The following is a 20553-nucleotide window of genomic DNA, read 5'->3' on the forward strand; positions in this document are numbered from 1 at the left end:
AAGCTACTTAAAAAAAAAAAACGCTGAGGTCGAATAAACTGCTCTACTTGAGGCACAGTAACGCAAAAAAACATTGAAAGTCTTTTGAGATTAGGTGGTTATCAGGTTTACTGTTAAGGGACATGCCAATTGAATGGGCCGTATAGACCTTCAGCATATCACCCACCAACTCTCCTTTCTCCTCTACCACAGGTGTAAAGGTTCTGTTGTATCATTCCTAATATACAAAACCACAACTCACTTAGACTGGCTGGCCAAGCTTCAGTTGGGCTTAAGTGGAAGAAAAACAACTGTGAAAACATACAGAACATATTAGAAACGTGGAAACATTTTTACAATCAAGGTTGTCTTTTTACCAGACCCATGAATAAAATGCCGACTTACTGTACAGAAGGTTACGATGGGCTACTGTTCTTGTAAAGTTCCCCCTGAACTCACTAACTTCACCAACCCCAAGGAGCACGGAGGGGATTCTTGGCATCATCAAAACACTGGGGTGTGTTTCAAACAATTTGCAGGACAAATGATTTCCCTGTAGGGAGCGGGACTGATGGGTGCTTGCCATTTTTTTCCCTCTCCTAGAGATGTGGTTTTCCTGCACATGAAGACTTGAGGAATGCTGGTGTGGAACGAGTTCTGAGGCCAGTTGGCAGGTTTGAGAGCTTCTCACAGACGACATCCATCAAAGAAGAGATTTGTCATGTTATCCCCTGATTGAGGGGACTTCTGGTCTCGGCCTCTCTCTCAGCTGTGATTGGTGAGGGGATACCTGTGTCTCCCCCCTCCGTCTACACTGCCTACCACAACACCACCAGGGTTTTTTTCTGAGGACTTCTGACAGGAGTCTGGAGACAGACAAGGCAACCCACCCAAATGGAGGCTTACTTCTCATACATTTCTACAGCTACGGCTTAAAAAAGGAGACTGGGTTGTATTTCTAGACAAAACCAACAAGCTAGAGAACCTAAAAAGTTCAGGACCTGTGCAGGACTGCTTCAAGACATCTCCCCTCACCAAAATGATCAATGAAGACAACATGCAGAAACATTATAGTGTCTGGGGCTGTAAGGATGCAAATACACAGGGGACCATCTTTTTGCGTAGTTTAATTTTGGAAATAATATGTACATGAGTATATTTTACAATAAATCACTGCCAAATTAGATATCCAAGGATGGTCCGTTTGTAAAAACACAGCGTACTTGTGGGAGTCTTTTTACATTTCAGTATATACTCTGCAATTCTAAACAAGCACTATCAAATAACATTGGCCTCCTAAACTCTTCCCTTGCAGTAAGACTGCACCTACAGAGGACTAGAGAGCCATTAAAGATGTAAGGATGATTAATTAGGTCAGAACTGGCATTGATAGAACAGAGGGCAACATATTCCCTAAGCTGAAGCTGAAGCACCCCGAGTCAGGGAGTCTTCCGGTCTATCCCTGTCTGTCCCCCACTGTAGTGGCATCTGCATCCTTTTCAGTTGCTATTGAACTTCAGTTTGTGTAATGACACAACTTGCCAGAGAGTAAGATAAGGACACCACAATGTCAACAGTGACATGTGGAGGCAAACAGAGTGATAGCCACTCACGGTCAATCAAGACAGATGAACTGTAAACTCTCAAAATCGATGAGGACAGTTCAACAATGATGGTCCACCTCTACCAGATGACGACAAGTCATTTTAGAGGGGAGGTGCCTTTGATGCAGCCAAAGAGTGCGTCAGAGGGCTGCTGCTGGAGTGTCCACGTCCCTCTGGGCCGAGTGATAGCAGGTTAAAAAAAAAAGGGGGCTACAGTGAAGTTGCTCACTGTGAGGTCTGAATTTAATGCCTCATTAAAAACCACAATAAAGGGACTGCAGCATCGCTCAGCAGCCCAGAAACCCTGGGGGAATTATTCATCGTAGCAGTCAAATAAAAAAAAATGGGCGTAATAAAGACTGCATAGATGGCTATCCAAATAGATTTTCTACACTCAATTTTTTTCATCTTTGGTGAGACTTTTTGCGGTTGCATGCATTGTGACCTCTAGCCAGCATGGGCCTTGTGTCACTTAGCATTGAAGTGTGGTGAAAATCGGCTGTAAATCTATTTCAGCCGGTTCTTCTGGCGAGCATGGGCGTAAAAATAAATGTCAATCTGAATAGATCTATCTATACTCCTCTGTTTGGCCAGCTGCTAGCTTCGGGAAAAGCCTGGCAATTCCATCGTCTAATATTTAAACTCCAAATGGAGGGGTGGGATATGATTGCCCAAGGGCTGGTTAGAGGCATATTTCACATCTTTTATCTTTCCAAATAGGTCAATTATATACAGTGGGCCCATCTACTGAGTGTGTAAATGCCAGAGCTTGCCTGCAGTCACATGGGGCATGTGCTCCGAATTCTGATCATGCAGTATGACTTTATTCAAGATAAGCAGCTTATCTCTGCTTAGTCCCAGGGATAGAAACGTTGAAAGTCCCAGGGAAGAAAAACCCTGAAAGTCCCAGGGATAGAAACGCTCAACGTCCCAGGGAGACTGCTGAAATTAAATCCAAAGGATTCTCTGGTGTTAACAAAGCACAACATAATGACTGATGATCATTTCTCTCTTTACAAACACATCAATTCAGTGCTAAATGAAAGGGAGCTGCCACTGCGTAAATGAGTCATCTGAAATACAGTGGGGCAAAAAAGTATTTAGTCAGCCACCAATTGTGCAAGTTCTCCCACTTAAAAAGATGAGAGAGGCCTGTAATTTTCATCATAGGTACACTTCAACTATGATAGACAAACTGAGCATTTTCCTTCCAGAAAATCACATTGTAGGATTTTTAATGAATTTATTTGCAAATTATGGTGGAAAATAAGTATTTGGTCAATAACAAACAAACAATATTTCTGGCTCTCACAGACCTGTAACTTCTTCTTTAAGAGGCTCCTCTGTCCTCCACTCGTTACCTGTATTAATGGCACCTGTTTGAACTTGTTATCATTATAAAAGACACCTGTCCACAACCTCAAACAGTCACACTCCAAACTACATTATGGCCAAGACCAAAGAGTTGTCAAAGGACACCAGAAACAGAATTGTAGACCTGCACCAGGCTGGGAAGAGTGAATCTGCAATAGGTAAGCAGCTTGGTTTGAAGAAATCAACTGTGGGAGCAATTATTAGGAAATGTAAGACATACCACGGATTATCTGGGGCTCCACACAAGACCTCACCCCGTGGGGTCAAAATGATCACAAGAACGGTGAGCAAAAAATCCCAGAACCACACGGGGGGACAAAGTGAATGACCTGCAGAGAACTGGGCCCAAAGTAAAAAAAACCTACCATCAGAAACACACTACAGCCGCCAAGGACTCAAATCCTTCAGTGCCAGACGTGTCCCCCTGCTTAAGCCAGTACATGTCCAGGCCCGTCTGAAGTTTGCTAGAGAGCATTTGGATGATCCAGAAGAAGATTGGGAGAATGTCATATGGTCAGATGAAACCAAAATATAACTTTTTGGTAAAAACTCAACTCGTCGTGTTTGGAGGACAAAGAATGCTGAGTTGCATCCAAACAACACCATACCTACTGTAAAGCATGGGGGTGGAAACATCATGCTTTGGGGCTGTTTTTCTGCAAAGGGACCAGGACGACTGATCAGTGTAAAGGAAAGAATGAATGGGGCCATGTACCGTGAGATTTTGAATGAAAACCTCCTTCCATCAGCAAGGGCATTGAAGATGAAACGTGGCTGGGTCTTTCAGCATGACAATGATCCCAAACACACCGCCCGGGCAACGAAGGAGTGGTTTCGTAAGAAGCATTTCAAGGTCCTGGAGTGGCCTATCCAGTCTCCAGATCTCAACCCCATAGAAAATCTTTGGAGGGAGTTGAAAGTCCATGTTGCCCAGCAACAGCCCCAAAACATCACTGCTCTAGAGGAGATCTGCATGGAGGAATGGGCCAAAATACCAGCAACAGTGTGTGAAAACCTTGTGAAGACTTACAGAATTTTTTTGACCTCTTGTCATTGCCAACAAAGGGTATATAACAATGTATTGAGATACACTTTTGTTACTGACCAAATACTTATTTTCTACCATAATTTGCAAATAAATAAATAAAAAATCCTACAATGTGATTTTCTGGATTATTTTTTCTCATTTTGTCTGTCATAGTTGAAGTGTACCTATGATGAAAATTACAGGCCTCTCTCGTCTTTTTAAGTGGGAGAACTTGCACAATTGGTGGCTGACTAAATACTTTTTTGCCTGTAGATTTTACATTGTAAATGGCTCCACATAAACTGGGGAAATACCCTGAAAACAATACTTTATATCAGGTAAAGAGGATTTCTGAGGGAGGAATGACTCCTTTAAATTTCCCTACAATAGGGGAATGCAAATAAAAATGAAATAATTTCTGTCTAGATTCACATTGAATATAAAATCCCCTAATAATCTCTTACGTCAGTCTTGACCACATTAACGCAAATTCCACTCTTTTACACCAGAAACCTGGCAGGGTACAAGCAGATAATATGCATTTAAATTGAGGGGAAATTAAATGAGAGAGGCTTTCTTCATATTTACAAGAGATGACTGATACATTTCAAAGGCTAGATAGTCCTGGCCTTTCCAAGAATAATTATTGTTTAAGGAGCACCAGGTGAGATTACCAGGCTTCCAACAATCATGCACTGGGAAACCTGAGAGGGGACAATCTGGTACATGGGCAGTCTCTTTCCTCTTACAGTAGGAAGTCATGGTTAGGGAGGAGAGAGCATTCTACTACCTCAACCCAATGGCTGCCTATTAAAAGGGAATTTCACATGCAACTATGAATGCATACCACTGGGACTGGAGGGGAAATACCACCCATGAAATAAAAAAATGAACCCAGGGCAAAGTTCACCCTGCATAAAAGAGCTAATATTTACACTGGTGGTCTAATGAGAGCTGGGACATGTATGAGGAAGCCCAAAGTCCTCTAGGATGGGCAAGGTCACAGGAAGAGCAGGTTTCTGTTGATGTTCCATCTGAGAGCTGAGTGGAGGAGTCATGTGGGGTTGAAGGTTGAAAGTATAGGCCAAGGCTCTTCCTGTCTGATTGGCAGTCTATGTGCTAGGATCCCAGTCCACACCGGGGCTCGAGGCAGGCCACAGTATGTGGGAATAGAAAGAGGGCTGTTGGGCGAGGTGAGGGACAGGAGGAACAGTCATTCGGCACACGGCTCATATCATAGCCCATCCACAGGCCCCCTGGCACAGTATAAATAAACAGAATGTGATAGCCTTGTAAATAGCCACCTCTTTCCACCACCGCTTCTTAAATAGCCATTCTGTTTTCGTATGTGAATACATGTGCATGTTTGTGTATGAGAGACTGAGTAAGTGAGACATTTTGTTTGATGTCTCTGTGTGAGTGCTTTATGAATGTGAATATGTCTGTGTATGTGAGAGAATACTAGTATGTCCAGTAAATATGTATATGTGAGTGAATACTAGGGTTGAATATTTTCCTGGTATTTTACAAATGTTCCATCCCGAGAATAAATAACTTTTCTCCCGGATAACCCGGTATTTCAAAACCGGAAGAGTCATTGAAAAGTATTATAAAGCATATAAATAGACTTATAAGCCTGATGCTACCTGATCCTGATGAGTCATTAAAGGAAAGGGGCAGATACACATTAAATACATTTTATGAGCACTATATTAAATACATTTAATGAGCCCAAGCCCAAAAAAGGCCAAATGATTGTGCCGTTATCCAATACATACATGTATGATATAGGCTACTGCACATTACGCACAACAGAAAAACATATAAGCCCATAGATGTATCTAGGTATATGCTCGTTTGGGTAAATGAATGAAACTAGCTCCAGTTTGCTAATCTTTTTGAGTGTGAACTGTATTACTGTACTGTATTGTATTATACTGTATTATATGGATGGGAATTACGCACATCTTTCAAACCATGATAAAGCAGGGAGAGAACATGCAATTCTGGTGCAGCACATTGAGGCCTACAACGTTACAAATATAGGCTGGGGTATTAGATATTAATTTTGAAGTATAATAGAGCTTATTTGTATAATTAGTAGGCTGACGCATTTATACCTTTCATTATATTTCCCCTAATGTTATTAGCTTACCTCCTCTTTCTCTCTCTATTCTTGCTTCATTCCTTCCTCGCTTTCAACAGTTAAATGAAATAAGTTAAGTTGCCTTTATATTATCATTCTAATGACATCCTTTAATAATATAGTGGCTTGCGAAAGTATTTACCCCCTTGGCATTTTCCCTATTTTGTTGCCTTACAACCTGGAATTAAAATAGATTTTTTGGGGGGGGGGATTTATATCATTTGACACACAACATGCCAACCACTTTAAAGACGCAAAATATGTTTTATTGTGGAACAAACAAGAAATAAGAAAAAAAACGGAAAACTTGAACGTGCATAACTATTCACCCCCCAAAGTCAATACTTTGTAGAGCCACCTTTTGCAGCAATTACAGCTGCAAATCTCTTGCGGTATGTCTCTATAAGCTTGGCACATCTAGCCACTGGGATTTTTGCCCATTCTTCAAGGAAAAACTGCTCCAGCTCCTTCAAGTTTAATGGGTTTTGCTGGTGTACAGCAATCTTTAAGTCATACCACAGATTCTCAATTGGATTGAGGTCTGGGCTTTGGCTAGGCCATTCCAAGACATTTAAATATTTCCCCTTAAACCACTCGAGTGTGGCTTTAGCAGTATGCTTAGGGTCATTGTCCTGCTGGAAGGTGAACCCCTGTCCCAGTCTCAAATCTCTGGAAGACTGAAACAGGTTTCTCTCCAGAATTTCCCTGTATTTAGCCCCATCCATCATTCCTTCAATTCTAACCAGTTTCCCAGTCCCTGCCGATGGAAAACATCCCCACATCATGATGCTGCCACCACCATGCTGGTGTTCTCGGGGTGATGAGAGGTGTTTGGTTTGCTCCAGACATAGCGTTTTCCTTGATGGCCAAAAAGCTCATCTGACCAGAGTACCTTCTTCCATATGTTTGGGGAGTCTCCCACATGTCTTTTGGCAAACACCAAATGTGTTTGCTTATTTTTTTCTTTAAGCAATGGCTTTTTTTCTGGCCACTCTTCTGTAAAGCCCAGCTCAGTGGAGTGGTCCTATGGACAGATACTCCAATTTCAGCTGCGGAGCTTTGCAGCTCCTCCAGGGTTATTTTTGGTCTCTTTGATGACTCTCTGATTAATGCCCTCCTTGCCTGGTCCGTGAGTTTTGTTGGGCGGTCCTCTCTTGGCAGGTTTGTTGTCGTGCCATATTATTTACATTTTTTAATATTGGAATCAATGGTGCTCCATGCGATGTTAAAAGTTTATGATTTTTTTTTATAACCCAACAATGATCTGTAATTCTCCACAACTTTGTCCCTGGCCTGTTTGGAGAGCTCCTTGGGCTTCATGGTGCCACTTGCTTGGTGGTGCCCCTTGCTTAGTGGTGTTGCAGACTCTGGGGCCTTTCAGAACAGGGGTCTATCTACTGAGATCTTGTGACAGATCATGTGACACTTAGATTGCACATAGTTGGACTTTATTTAACTAATTATGTGATTTCTGAAGGTAATTGGTTGCACCAGATTTTATTTAGGGGCTTCATAGCGAAGGGGGTGAATACATATGCACTCACCACTTTCCCATTTTTTACATTTATTATAATTTTTTTTAAACAAGTAATTTTTTAAATTTCACTTCACCAATTTGGACTATTTTGTGTATGTCCATTCCATAATATCCAAATAAATTCCATTTAAATCACAGGCTGTAATGCAACAAAATAGGAAAAATGCCAAGGGGGATGAATACTTTTGCAAGGCACTGTATAGGACTAGAATTAGATCCAGAATTCTATTCTAGTTTTCCTGCATGGTACTCCAAAAGCTAAGTATTTGTTAAGGAGAGAGGTCAGCGGAGGTGCGTGAGTATTGCACAGTGCATTCTGAAAGTATTCAGACCCCTTGACTTTACTAATTTTCTTACGTTACAGCCTTATTCCAAAATATGAATTTTTCCCCCTCAATCTACACACAATACCACATAATGAAGTAGCAAAAACAGGTTTAGAGAATTTTGCAAATGTATTAAAAAATGTAAACTGAAATATCACATTTACATAAGTATTCCGACCCTTTACTCAGTACTTTGTTGATGCACCTTTGGCAGTGATTACAGCCTCAAGTCTTCTTGGGTATGACGCTACAAGCTTGGCACACCTGTATTTGGGGAGTTTCTCCCATTCTTCTCTACAGATCCTCTCGATCTTTGTCAGGTTGGATGAGGAGCGTCGCTACACAGCTATTTTCAGGTCTCTTCGATAGAGATCAAGTCCAGGCTCTGGCTGGGCCACTCAAGGACATTCAGAGACTTGTCTCGAAGCCACTCCTGAGTTGTCTTAGCTGTGTGCTTAGGGTCGTTGTCCTGGAAGGTGAATCTTCGCCCCCCAGTCGGAGGTGCTGAGCGCTCTGGAGCAGGTTTTCACCAAGGATTTCTCATTCATCTTTCCCCCGATCCTGACTAGTCTGCAGAGATAGTTGTACTTCTGGAAGTTTCTCCCATCTGCACAAAGGAACTCTGAAGCTCTGTCAGAGTGACCATCGGGTTCTTGGCATCGGGTTCTTAGTCACCTCCCTGACCAAGGCCCTTCTCCCCCGATTGCTAAGTTTGGCCAGGTGGCCAGCTCTAGGAAGAGTCTTGGTAGATCCAAACTTCTTCCATTTAAGAATGATGGAGGCCAATGTGTTCTTGGGGATCTTCAATGCTGCAGAAATGTTTTGCTACCCTTCCCCAGATCTGTGCCTCGACACAATCCTGTCTTGGATCTCTACGGACAATTCCTTCGACCTCATGGCTTGTTTTTTTCTCTGACATCCACTGTCGACTGTGGGACCTTATATAGACAGGTGGGACTTTCCAAATCATGTCTAATCAATTTAAATTTACCACAGGTGGACTCCAATCAAGTTGCAGAAACATCTCAAGGAAGATAAATGGAAATAGGATGCACCTGAGCTAAATTTTGAGTCTCATAGCAAAGGGTCTGAATAGTTATGTAAAAAAGGTATTTCTGTTTTTTATTTGTAATAAATTTGGAAACATTTTTAAAATCTTGTTTCGCTTTGTCGTTATGGGGTATTGTGTGTAGATTGATGAGTTTTTCTTTTCATTTAATCCATTTTTCAATAAGGCTGTAACGTAATAAAATGTTGAAAAAGTCAAGGGGTCTGAATACTTTCCCAATGCACTGTAAGTTAGAAGCTTATTATGCATAACCCATCACTAATTAGCTAAATATAAGGCTAATACTGCATAGAATGTATTACCTGAAAGAGGTAGGCTAGGACATACAATATATATATATATATATATATATATATATATAGGCTATATATCAATATAGAACAGGATGATCTATTTTGGATGCAATTTGAATGGAGGTGATGGAGAGAAAGACTGAGTGAGTGTCCGTGCGCACGTGCACTGATTTAAAGCAACAATATTCGAGTGATTGGCTGTATTAAAAATGTCCAGCTGCAATTAAAAAATATATATCTTTACACTAAAAATATGAGGTGACCCCCGAAAGCCAGATGGAGATGGGTCAATTGGATGCGCATTCGGTCTTGATATTACTGTAGCATAGACTATGCCTGTCACAAGAAATAAAGCTACCATGATGAGATGATAGGTCTACATGCATTGTGAACTGCGCTCCATTCTGAGATGGGCTGTCTGTGCCCACCCTGAGCATTCATGGTACATCATGCAGAGGCCGTAGAGAAGCCAGATTTAGACATCGCATATCATTTAACAGTTCCATTTCACAGCCATGCTGTTCATATAAATAATTTATTATAATTTCTAGCAGTTATTTATCCCGGGGAAAAGGGAGTGGTTTTGGCTGGTAAACCCCGGTAAATTTCTGTAACCGGGTTCCCGCCATTCACCCTAGTGAATACTATATACAGTAAATGTGCATGTGTGTGTGTGTGTGTGTGTGTGTGTGTGTGTGTACACGTGAGTGTGTCGGCGGTGCCTTCATCACTCCCCATTCCTAGAATATAAGGGCGTATCTCTTTACCTCCTCCCCAATGACGAGAGGTGAGAGGTCAGGCTGGTCTCTCCCTGACCCAGCTCTGCTAAATGCTCGCTGACACACGGCAAAGCTACCTACTCACAGCCACAGGCTTTGCCCAGCCTTCTCACAGCCACAGAGGTATGAGTTTGGCCCTCCAACCATCAACCACAATACTGAAACAGAAGCCCTCTGTTGTAGTAAGAGGGTCGCACTGTATTCTTCCCAGCCACTGCAAATCCATCTCATCAGCAGCAGTCGTAGAGGGGCAAATCCATGGTATCGAATTACGCTTTGACTCAGTTTTTTCACTTCAAAATGTATGCCAAACCAAAATCATGATTTCAAAGTTTAATAAACCATACAAATCTATGCACAATGACTACATTTAACAAGTTCCACTGTAAAATGTAATAAAACTAATTTAGTGGATTAATCAAACTTTGGTAATGAAATTAGGGAAAAATCTCCCTCAGGTTTTATTGCGACCAAGTTTTCCAAAAACTCTTAAATATCTGCTCCGAATGAAGATTCAAGGATGTCCGCAGAAATAATGGGGTGTTAGCTATAACACAACACCTTGACTTTGAAAGAAATCTATTTTGGTTATTGAACTACAGTAAGCAAAGTGCATTTACATGAGTCCCCGATCTGTGCTACACAGAAATGCATAATTATGGATATTAATGTAACTCTCCTCATGTTTCACAAGTTTGAACATCACAGCGCAGCACAGCACAGTAGAGTACAGTGCAGTACAATATAGCAGAGCAGAGTAGAAGTAGTGTAGAGTTCAGTACAGTAGAATAGACTAGAGTAAAGTAGATTACAGTAGAGTACAGTACAGTAAAGTAGAGTATAGTTCACTACAGTAGTGTACAGTATAATATACTGTACTCTACTGTACTATACTCAAATGTTCTTTACCTTACTGTACTGTATTATACTGTACTACTGTATTGGAGTATACTCTACTCTACTCTACTCACTGTACTGTACTGTATTACTCTACTGTGCTCTACTCACTGTACAGTACTGTGCTGTACTATCCAAACTTGTGAAACATGCATCTATGATGGATGTCCAGGGACTGGCCAGGGTGGACTGAACAGGGTGGACTGACCAAATTTCAAACACTTTTCAACTTCCATGGACGGCCGGTGTCGGTCGGTGCTTAGTGGGTGAGGGTGCTGGTTACAGTAAATGGAAAGAGAGGGGGCTCATGGGTAGGTGTCAGTAAGAGCTGGGAGAGGTGACATTAACTGGAGAGAGAGAGAGGCAGAGAGAGAGAGGGGGGGGAGAGAGAGAGAAAGGGAGGGGTTGTCCAGATTTAAGACTGTTTTAACAATCTTGGTTTGACCAACAGGCGACAGGAAGACAAGATAAATGATGAGCTGAACATACCATTATGCCAGTGGAAGGAAGGACAGTAGCAGGTGACCCAACTGCGGTTTGTGACTATTATAATTACCCATTGTAGCCAATTCAGTTGCAGCAATTCCGTTACCGATCTGGTAACGGAATTACGAGTTTTAATCACTTAATAATAAAAAAAAGGCAATATTTCATCAATTCCAAAACAAAATGTAAGTGTGATATTTGTTGGCAGGGGTCTTAACCTCAACCTTATTGTGTTTTGATATATTTCTGATACGTTTAAGACTTTTCTGGGAGACGTTTTCCAAGACCCATTTTCCATCTGCTTCTCCAGAAATCAAATCCAATTACTTATGCCTAATGCGTAAGATGGAAAATGGTTGAAAAATGTAACTATGCCTCAATTTACCAAATTTAGAAACGCTTAGCCGTCATTGTCACCCAATTTGATACGCTACTATCAACAGGTCGGTGCTCATGGGTCCTTTTCAATGGAAATGAGTCAGGAAGGGAGAGAGGTAGAGAGAAAGAGAAAGATAGAGGATGGACAGATCTGTTCACTTGCACTTTAGCATGCTGCTTGGGAGATAGATACTAACTGGTTCCGTGTAGATGAGAAGCTCTGAGGGTGGATTGAGAGGGTCTAAGGAGAACGGGTGCCGATTGCCATTGACACCAGCATATCTATTTCAATTGGTCTCCTCTCAAGGGCATAGCCAAGGTTTCAGTGACACAAGAGCCTCATCCACTCTTTGTTGTTCTTACCACTTTGACTTGATCTATGAGGCTGGCTGTATAGTCTGAACGGGTGGCTTCAGACATCAAAGGGCTTTAATAATAGCCAGACCAAACAAACAGGTAGTTTAAGGGTGGTTCACAAAACAAGGAAGAGGATTGTCACGGAATGTGTGAGGTCAACGGGAGGTCAATGATTTGTTGTGACTGGAGCAGACACAACATGAACACTAATATGTTTGTTTGGGGTTATTTGGGGGTGGGGGCTTTGACCATCGTGGCAAAGCACAGTCCCATCAGAATCTGGCTTCAGTCTGAGATTTAAAGGATTTCTACCACCGATGGCATGCATGAAATGTTGTTACTCTGTCAAATAAATACTGTGGGGTCTACTGCAGCTAAGCTTTAAATACGCCAGCAAAAGAGAGCTGAAAAGTCGGGGTAGGCAGAGGGAGAGAGAAAGAAAGAGGGAAAGGGAGAAGTTGTAAACATAAGATCTTATTCCAGTCTCAACAAAATATCTGGCAAGACTGGGTGTGCTGGCAATGGCTGTGCAATTAAATAGAAAAAAAATTGATCTTTTTTCAGCGTTTCACTTTATTCAAGGAATGGTTACAAGAGCCTGGTTGGTAGTCTGAAATATCAGAGCAGAGATCTTGCTCATTTCTATATAAACAGACCATTGACAGGGGGGGTGAACCTGTGCAGTCTCGACCTTCAGCACTCAAATTCTCTGGCCACGCTCGCACACTCCACCACTGGCCCCGTTACCATTCCCAGTCCTCCCCAAGAGAACCGACACACTCTGCTCTACCGTAGTGAACCCAGTAAATGTAAACAGAGCCCGCTCATAGTTTATCAGCACGAATGTGTCAGATGAGAGACAGAGAGAGAAAGACAGAGAGACGGAGAGGAAAAAGACAGAAGGAAATCCACCTTCTGTCAGAGCTCCGTTGCGGTTAGTTGATTCTCTGATTCCTTGATTGACTCAATACCCAGACTTGGAGCTGATACCATGTGATTCACTTGGTTCCAGTGGGATTCTACTCAAAAGATGGATGCTTGGATACAGTTCCCATTTTCATTTTATACAACCAGAGAAAGGAGAAATAGCTAACTTCCTGGGTGTAACTAGGAACATATTGGCACCACAAAGAAATTCCTGCTCGGGGAGTTACACACACACAGACACACACATACACACACACACATGCACGCACAAGGACCTGGAAACATCAGCACACTCCCAACAAGTTTGTGGCTCACGCCGCGAGAGAGAGTGGAGAAGGAGGAGGAGCAGAAAGGAGAGTGTCATTTGTCTATACCTATCTCCACAAGTGCTGAGAGGTAAGGTAATTCGTTCCTTGGAAATGGGGAATGTTACTTCAAACCGATGTGGGCGGATGACACATGGCTCTGCTGGGGTTTTCTCAGAGAAGGGGGTAAAGACAGAACGATAGAGAGTGCAGAGGGAGAAAAAGACACGCACACATCACTTGACCCACTCCAATACCAGGCATGGCATTATCACACAGGCATTATCACACAGTCAGTGTATCCAGCACTGTCATGTGTTCCGAGGCCTGTCAGGATTCAGGGTCAGGACACAGAACCACAGGGGCAGGAGTTGGACCACAGCCTGGCCTACTCCTGGGACACACCATACAGTACCACCATAGAGGTCCCATTACATGAGCAGAGCTATACATTTAGAGACTCATTTCCCTTACAGTTTACAGTAGGAATGTCAGCAATTATCCTTAAACCTTTCCTGCTCTACTGTAGATGTGGGTCTGTGTAGGAGACAGGCGGACGGTATCACGCAGACTTTAGGAAGAAAAGAGGCGATAGAGCCACCTGTGCTGCCCGCCTCGGCTTCCAATTGCTTCACTCCTCTTGTTTCTGTCTTTTTTCGTCCCTTGAGTAAATGAAGTAAAAACAAAAACGGCACGTAATTTCCCTCTGACAGCACAGAAGGGCTTGTTTTGGCCCCTCAGGTATGACCAGTAGTGCTACTCAAAGTTATTTTGACTGGATAAGGTTCTTTACTGCAGCCGCGGAACACACACCCACACACACACACAATTTCCTTAGCTCTAAATCTCCCTGTGCACAATGCCAGAGCCCAATCCAGAGGCAAGCCCAATATGGGGCGGCAGGTAACCTAGTGGTTAGCGCGATGGGCCAGTAACCAAACGGTTGCTGGATCGAATCCCTGAGCTGACAGGGTAAAAATTGGTCACACTGCCCCTGAATAAGGCAGTTAACCCAATGTTCCCCGGTAGGCCATCATTGTAAATCTGAATTTATTCTTAACTGACTTACCTAGTTAAATACTGACTTACTTAGTTAAAATCCAAACCTCTTCTATCACACTTTGATCTTTCCTGAGAAATCAGCACTCGCAACCGACAAATCGCTCTCTGTTTGTCCAAGTCTTTGTAAGGTTAGTCTGGGTATTCTATGAAGTCAGACACTTATAATAACAATGGCACATTCACCCACTACTTTAGCTATTCAAAGGTTAACGGTTAAACAAAGCTCTCGATACCAATTGAACCACACTAGCAGACATTAGAGTAACAAACTTTTCCCCATGATTTATGTGTTTAACAGAAATTATGGGGCGAGACTCCTCACAGCACAGCATGGATGACTGAACCTAAATGACTGAACCTACAACCGCACCAACGATGTCTCTTTGCAATCCGTCAACCAATGTGGATACGCAAGACTAACAAAAGAGTGATACAAAAATCCTATACTAGACATAATGGCATAGGTGTTAAATTAATTAGAGTGATGAAAACAGGTTAACCCATTAAGTGACATCACTGTTGTATCTGACCAATGAAATCCCATCAGTCAAGGAGCCCCCTTCCACTGCCCTGACGACCCTCTCTTTGATGGGGTCACAGGGCATGTGTTTGGCTAGACAACCCGATCATTTGTCATTTTAAGGGTCAGAGGTGTCTCTGAGACCAGCCATTAGCTCAGTCATCCATTTATCACACTAGACAATCTCTCTGGGTGTCATACCAAAATATAATCTGAAATCTCTTGAAATTGAACAGAAATGTGACCCATTTAGTAAAAATACAGTTTGTAATGGTATAAAATGAAACCATTATTTATCTTGCCCTGCCGCTGCGTTTGCATATCTAACTGATCTGATTATGAATGATAGATCTGGACAGTATGTTTATATTTGAAATATCAGATAACATGTTTCTGCACTCATATAAGTGATGGGGGAATAGCTCCCCGTGAGAAATAATCATCAGTGTAAATTGAGAGCAGCTTTCGAGCACACAGATCTGGGTGCAATTACACCACCTGAGCAACGCAAAACCTCCGATGTTTTACAGTAAAGACACGCAAAACACAGCACATAAAATGGATTCATTAACATTTGAAATATCATTAATCGATACCAGAACTAGGCCACCCGTGCCAACATTTGTTGGACCTGATGTGAGGTAATTTTGGACATTTCCATCAACACACTGCCCCACATTCGAGTGTGAACTGAGATTTACACAGTCTGCATTCACGCTGATTACTCTTGACAAGTCGAGGGCCTTGCGCCGTGTCCGAAATGACTGCACATTTTCCAGCAGTCTACTGTGGTGACAGGCAAAACAAACCGATAGGCCAGCCACAGGAGGAGTTAGCATCTTTTCAAATACAGAGTCTTAAAATGGTTTAAGTGATTCTACCTATCACACTGATGGATGGTGACCAACCCCAAGAACACAGTCAACACAGCAGGAGGGAGTACAGTTTAAAGGACATTGTGAAAACTCTCACAAAGAAACATGATTTCTGTTCAGTGGGCTGGGGGCCTCACTGTCCTCTCTGGCACCGTGTGGGGCACCAGCAGTGCCAATATGATTATTTACAGATGAGCCCTCAGACCAACTCTGCCTTTGTTTGACAGTATGCAACCCTACGACTCCACTACTAATAAACTGTGAAGAGCGCAAAATAAAAACAGATTGGAAGAGAGTGATGACTTAAACAAACCATTCCAAGCATTCTCATAACTTCAATATAGATTGCAATAAATGGAGTGGGTGTTGTCAACCACATGCTGCACTTGTAGAGAAAATACTCACTGCTGGGGCCGGACCAGGTGGGGGGATTGCTTGACAGTCAGGGTCATCTGGGCCATGTTGCTGACAGGGACTGGCCCAGGAATATAACCCTGCTGGGGGATGGGCCGCTGGGGCACTACGTTGTGTCCCTTGGTGTGCCCATTGCTGTGTCCCTTGGTGTGGCCGTTCCCTGGCTGTGCTGGGTAGGAGGAGGTGGGCATGGTGTTCTGTTCACATGCCTTGCCCTTGGAGCCCGATTTGCAGACACAGAGCTGGGGCCTCAGACACATTCCTCCATTCTGGCACTGGGGCAGACAGTTGGCTGCAGCACAAAACATAGGGGGGGAAGAGAGAGAAAGAGAGAGTGAGTGACATAGCAACGTGTACATATTCACACACACATGCATACATACACTCTCACACAACATATACAAACTCCAGAAGCAGACTTAATATACCATGTTAAATGCCAGTTATATGACGTTGTCTCAGGGAGCTATTTTCCGACATTTATTGAGGAAACTCAGGTAGTGGGGGTTCATTTAGGTGCCATAGAGTCATTACTCAAACCAGAAGTAATGTACGATTAAGGACAAAAGGATCATGAATTAATAATGCATTACCAAACATGGAGTCGCTGTTTTTCCTGGTTAAAAAATTCATCTCTACAGTACTTAGCATTCATAATAAGATTTTTGTCGTGGAAAAGGCAGAGGGACAGGGATAGAAAACCCTGTGACAGAATCTAAATCCCTAACAATCATAGTCGGAGAAAGCTGTTCCCGTGTCTCACTCTCATTATTAGTATTAGCAGCCAAAGTAAATACCACCTCCACGGTTCCCCACACTGTGAATGTACCCTCCCAAAGCTGAGAGTTTGACAGTGCTTTACACAAGCTGAGGCTCGGTAACCAATTACTGGAGTCCCCGGCACAATGACATATGTGCGGTGGGTTGGGGCATCAGAGAGAGGGACTGTGTGTGTGTGTGTGTGTGTGTGTGTGTGTGTGTGTGTGTGTGTGTGTGTGTGTGTGTGTGTGTGTGTGTGTGTGTGTGTGTTTGAGTTGTTACAGGAGGCTGGCAGGTAGCCTGTAATTACACTGTGCTCCCTTCTCTTAAAAAGGCACAGGACTGGGACTGTCATTTTTCAACTACAAAGCCTGCCTCGAGGCCACAGTGGCCAATTCTTACACACTGCAATGCGCGTACACACACACACACACACACACACACACACACACACACACACACACACACACACACACACACACACACACACACACACACACACACACACACACACACACACACACACACACACACACACACACACACACACACACACACACAGTAGATAATCAAATCAAACCCACTTTTTGTGCTTTCATTGGAGCCATCATTCCAGAGGTGGTGTGTGTGTGAAGTGTAAGAGCAAATGTCTCTGCCCAGCCCCACAGGCTCCCTGAGGAGGGCTCCTCCACCACACTCCTCATTACCATCACTAGTTCCTTTTGATTTGTGAAAGTGATTAATGAGAGAGAGAGAGAGAGAGCGCAAACTGCATCAAAAAGCAAGTCATGCATCGCCCAAGGACATGAAAACAAATCCAAATCCCTCTCACTCTCAATAGGCGTCTACTAATGACTCACCACTGGCTCAAAGCTTCTTTTTTTTACCCGACTGAGCTATTTAGACACATGAGTCCTAATAAAAGCTGTGCAACAAGAGACCCCCCCTTAGAAGCATCAGAGGGCGATTACATCTACAGATTACATCACTCCTGCTAAATTATGTTTTGGTTTATACATACCCCACACTATCATTTTCCACTCTGGGACGTTTGCTTTTTTTGCTTTATTTCCTGAGTAGAGTAAATGGTTTGATTTTTTTCGCCGCTGGACCTGAGTAAGGCTACCATTGGGCTACACAAGAGCGCTGTCCTGTGACAAGGGCACGACGTACGTGATGCCGATTTCAGCGCTAGCTGGGGAGGGGAAATAAGTGACGTCCCACTTTGATAAGACGACACCTCGGTTGACTCATAGGGAGTGTTGCTGGGGTCTGCAAGGGTCTGTCGTGGAACACAAAAATGTATTTGTGTGTGTGCCTACATTAATCACCTGGGGAAATCATGGTGCAACATCATATTATACTAGTGGATATACAACCGACACTACCTTTCTCAGGAAATAATGTTCCACGCCGATGATAATAATAATAATAATAATATATGCCATTTAGCTGACGCTTTTATCCAAAGCGACTTACAGTCATGTGTGCATACATTCTACGTATGGGTGGTCCCGGGAATCGAACCCACTACCCTGGCGTTACAAGCGCCATGCTCTACCAACTGAGCCACAGAAGGACCACATGATCCAGTGCAGATGTTACGGGATGTCCCATTAGTTGAACAACCCCCCATCCTACAGCCTGTCCACACCGATCCCTAAGGTCTCACTGATTCCCAGGGCAGCAGATGAACTAAAGTTTATATTTCTTGATTTATTTCTCTCCCACAAAGTTAAATTGGCTCTGAAATGGTGCTGCAGTTGTGTGAATACTGTTTTTTGACAAGAAAGAAAATATCTCTTTGTCCTCGCTCATAAACTGTCTTTCTGCCCACCTCCTGTACAATATGTAGGATACAGACAGAGCACCTGTGGCTACAATGCTGACTCAAGCAGTCTGGGCCTCAATGGCCATTTCTATAAATGATAATTCATCATTGTGTTTATCGCTGGAGTTGACACAAGACAGCATTGTAAACTTCCAGCCAACTGTCTGACATTATGCTTCACTAAAGCAGGTGGAGAGCCAAGTCAATTAAGACATTCCTGTTGCCATGGTATTGTGCCCATACTTAGTCCTCACCCCACTTAACTGCTGCTCCAGATCCAGGGAATCCGAATGGGCGCTGCACAATGACAACAGCCAGATACGTTCCCCTCAATCAGCAGACTAATCATAAATCACCAGGTGCTGGGCTGGGATGAAAACCTCTCTGTTTTCTCCATCTATCGTGTCACTTATTTCCATTGTCTAAGAATGGACAGATTAACTGATTTCCCTGATAAGAATTAGCCTCCTCTTTTCCCCCCATCTCTTTTGAATTCCCTCCCTTTTAGCTCTCTACCTTGGAAAAAAACCTGTCCAAGTCGCGCTCGCCTGGTCTTGGCAGGCGGCTGCGATCTCTGAAAAGAATTATGGCATGCATGCATAGAGGAGATGAAGAGACTAAACACATCACTACATGACTAAAAGTATGTAGACACCTGCTCGCCGAACATCTCATTCCAAAATCATGGGCATTAATATGGAGTTTGTCCACCCTTTGCTGCTATAACATCCCCTCCACTCTTCTGGGAAGGCTTTCCACTAGATGTTAGAACATTGCTGTGGGGATTTGCTTCCATTCAGCCACTTGCTTCCATTCAGAATTCGTGAGGTCAGGCACTGATCTTGGGCGATAAAGCCTGGCTCGTAGTCAGTGCTCCAATTCATCCGAAAGGGGTTCAGGTCAGGGCTCTGTGCAGGCAAGTCAAGTCCTTCCATACCGATCTTGACAAACCATTTCTGTATGGACCTCACTTTGTACACAAGGGCATTGTGCTGAAACAGGAAAGGGCCACCCCAAACTGTTGCCACAAAATTGGAAGCACAGAATTGTCTATAATGTCATTGTATGCTGTAGCGTTAAGATTTAACTTCACTTGAACTAAGGGGCCTAGCCCGAACCCTAAAAAACAGCCCCAGACAAGTATTACTCCTCCACCAAATTTTACAGTTGGCACTATGCATTCTGGCAGGTAGAGTTCTCCTGGTATCCGCCAAACCCAAATTCGTCACTCCAGAGAACGCATTTCCACTGCTTCAGAGTCAAATGGCAGCGAGATTTACAGCACTCCAGCCAACGCTTGGCATTACACATGGTGATCTTAGGCTTGTGTGCGACTGCTTGGCTATGTGCTTCAGCACTCTGCGGTCCCGTTCTGTAAATTTGTATGGCCTACCACTTTGCGGCTGAGCCGTTGTTCCTCCTAGATGTTTCCACTTCCTAATAACATCACTTACAGTTAACCAGGGCAGTTCCTATGACGGTGCCAGGTTGAAAGCCACTGAGCTCTTCAGTAAGGCCAATCTACTGCCAATGACTGTCTATGGAGATTGCATGGCTGTGTGCTCGATTTTATTGACCTGTCAGCAACGGGTGTGTCTGAAACAGCCA

The 20553-nt window shown here is 43.2% G+C and overlaps 1 protein-coding gene across 1 annotated transcript in view; it reads right to left on the reverse strand.

The window, feature by feature from the left end:
- The window catches only part of LOC118361335 (latent-transforming growth factor beta-binding protein 1-like), a 139753-nt gene that overhangs the window by 110894 nt on the left and 8306 nt on the right, over positions 1 to 20553 (reverse strand). The window contains exon 3 of the mRNA XM_052476912.1: positions 16347 to 16647. Coding sequence (XP_052332872.1) covers positions 16347 to 16647 — 301 coding nt within the window. The remainder of the gene's footprint in view (positions 1 to 16346; positions 16648 to 20553) is intronic.

This window comes from Oncorhynchus keta, chromosome 2, assembly GCF_023373465.1.
Source record: "Oncorhynchus keta strain PuntledgeMale-10-30-2019 chromosome 2, Oket_V2, whole genome shotgun sequence".
Classification (NCBI taxonomy): domain Eukaryota; kingdom Metazoa; phylum Chordata; class Actinopteri; order Salmoniformes; family Salmonidae; genus Oncorhynchus; species Oncorhynchus keta.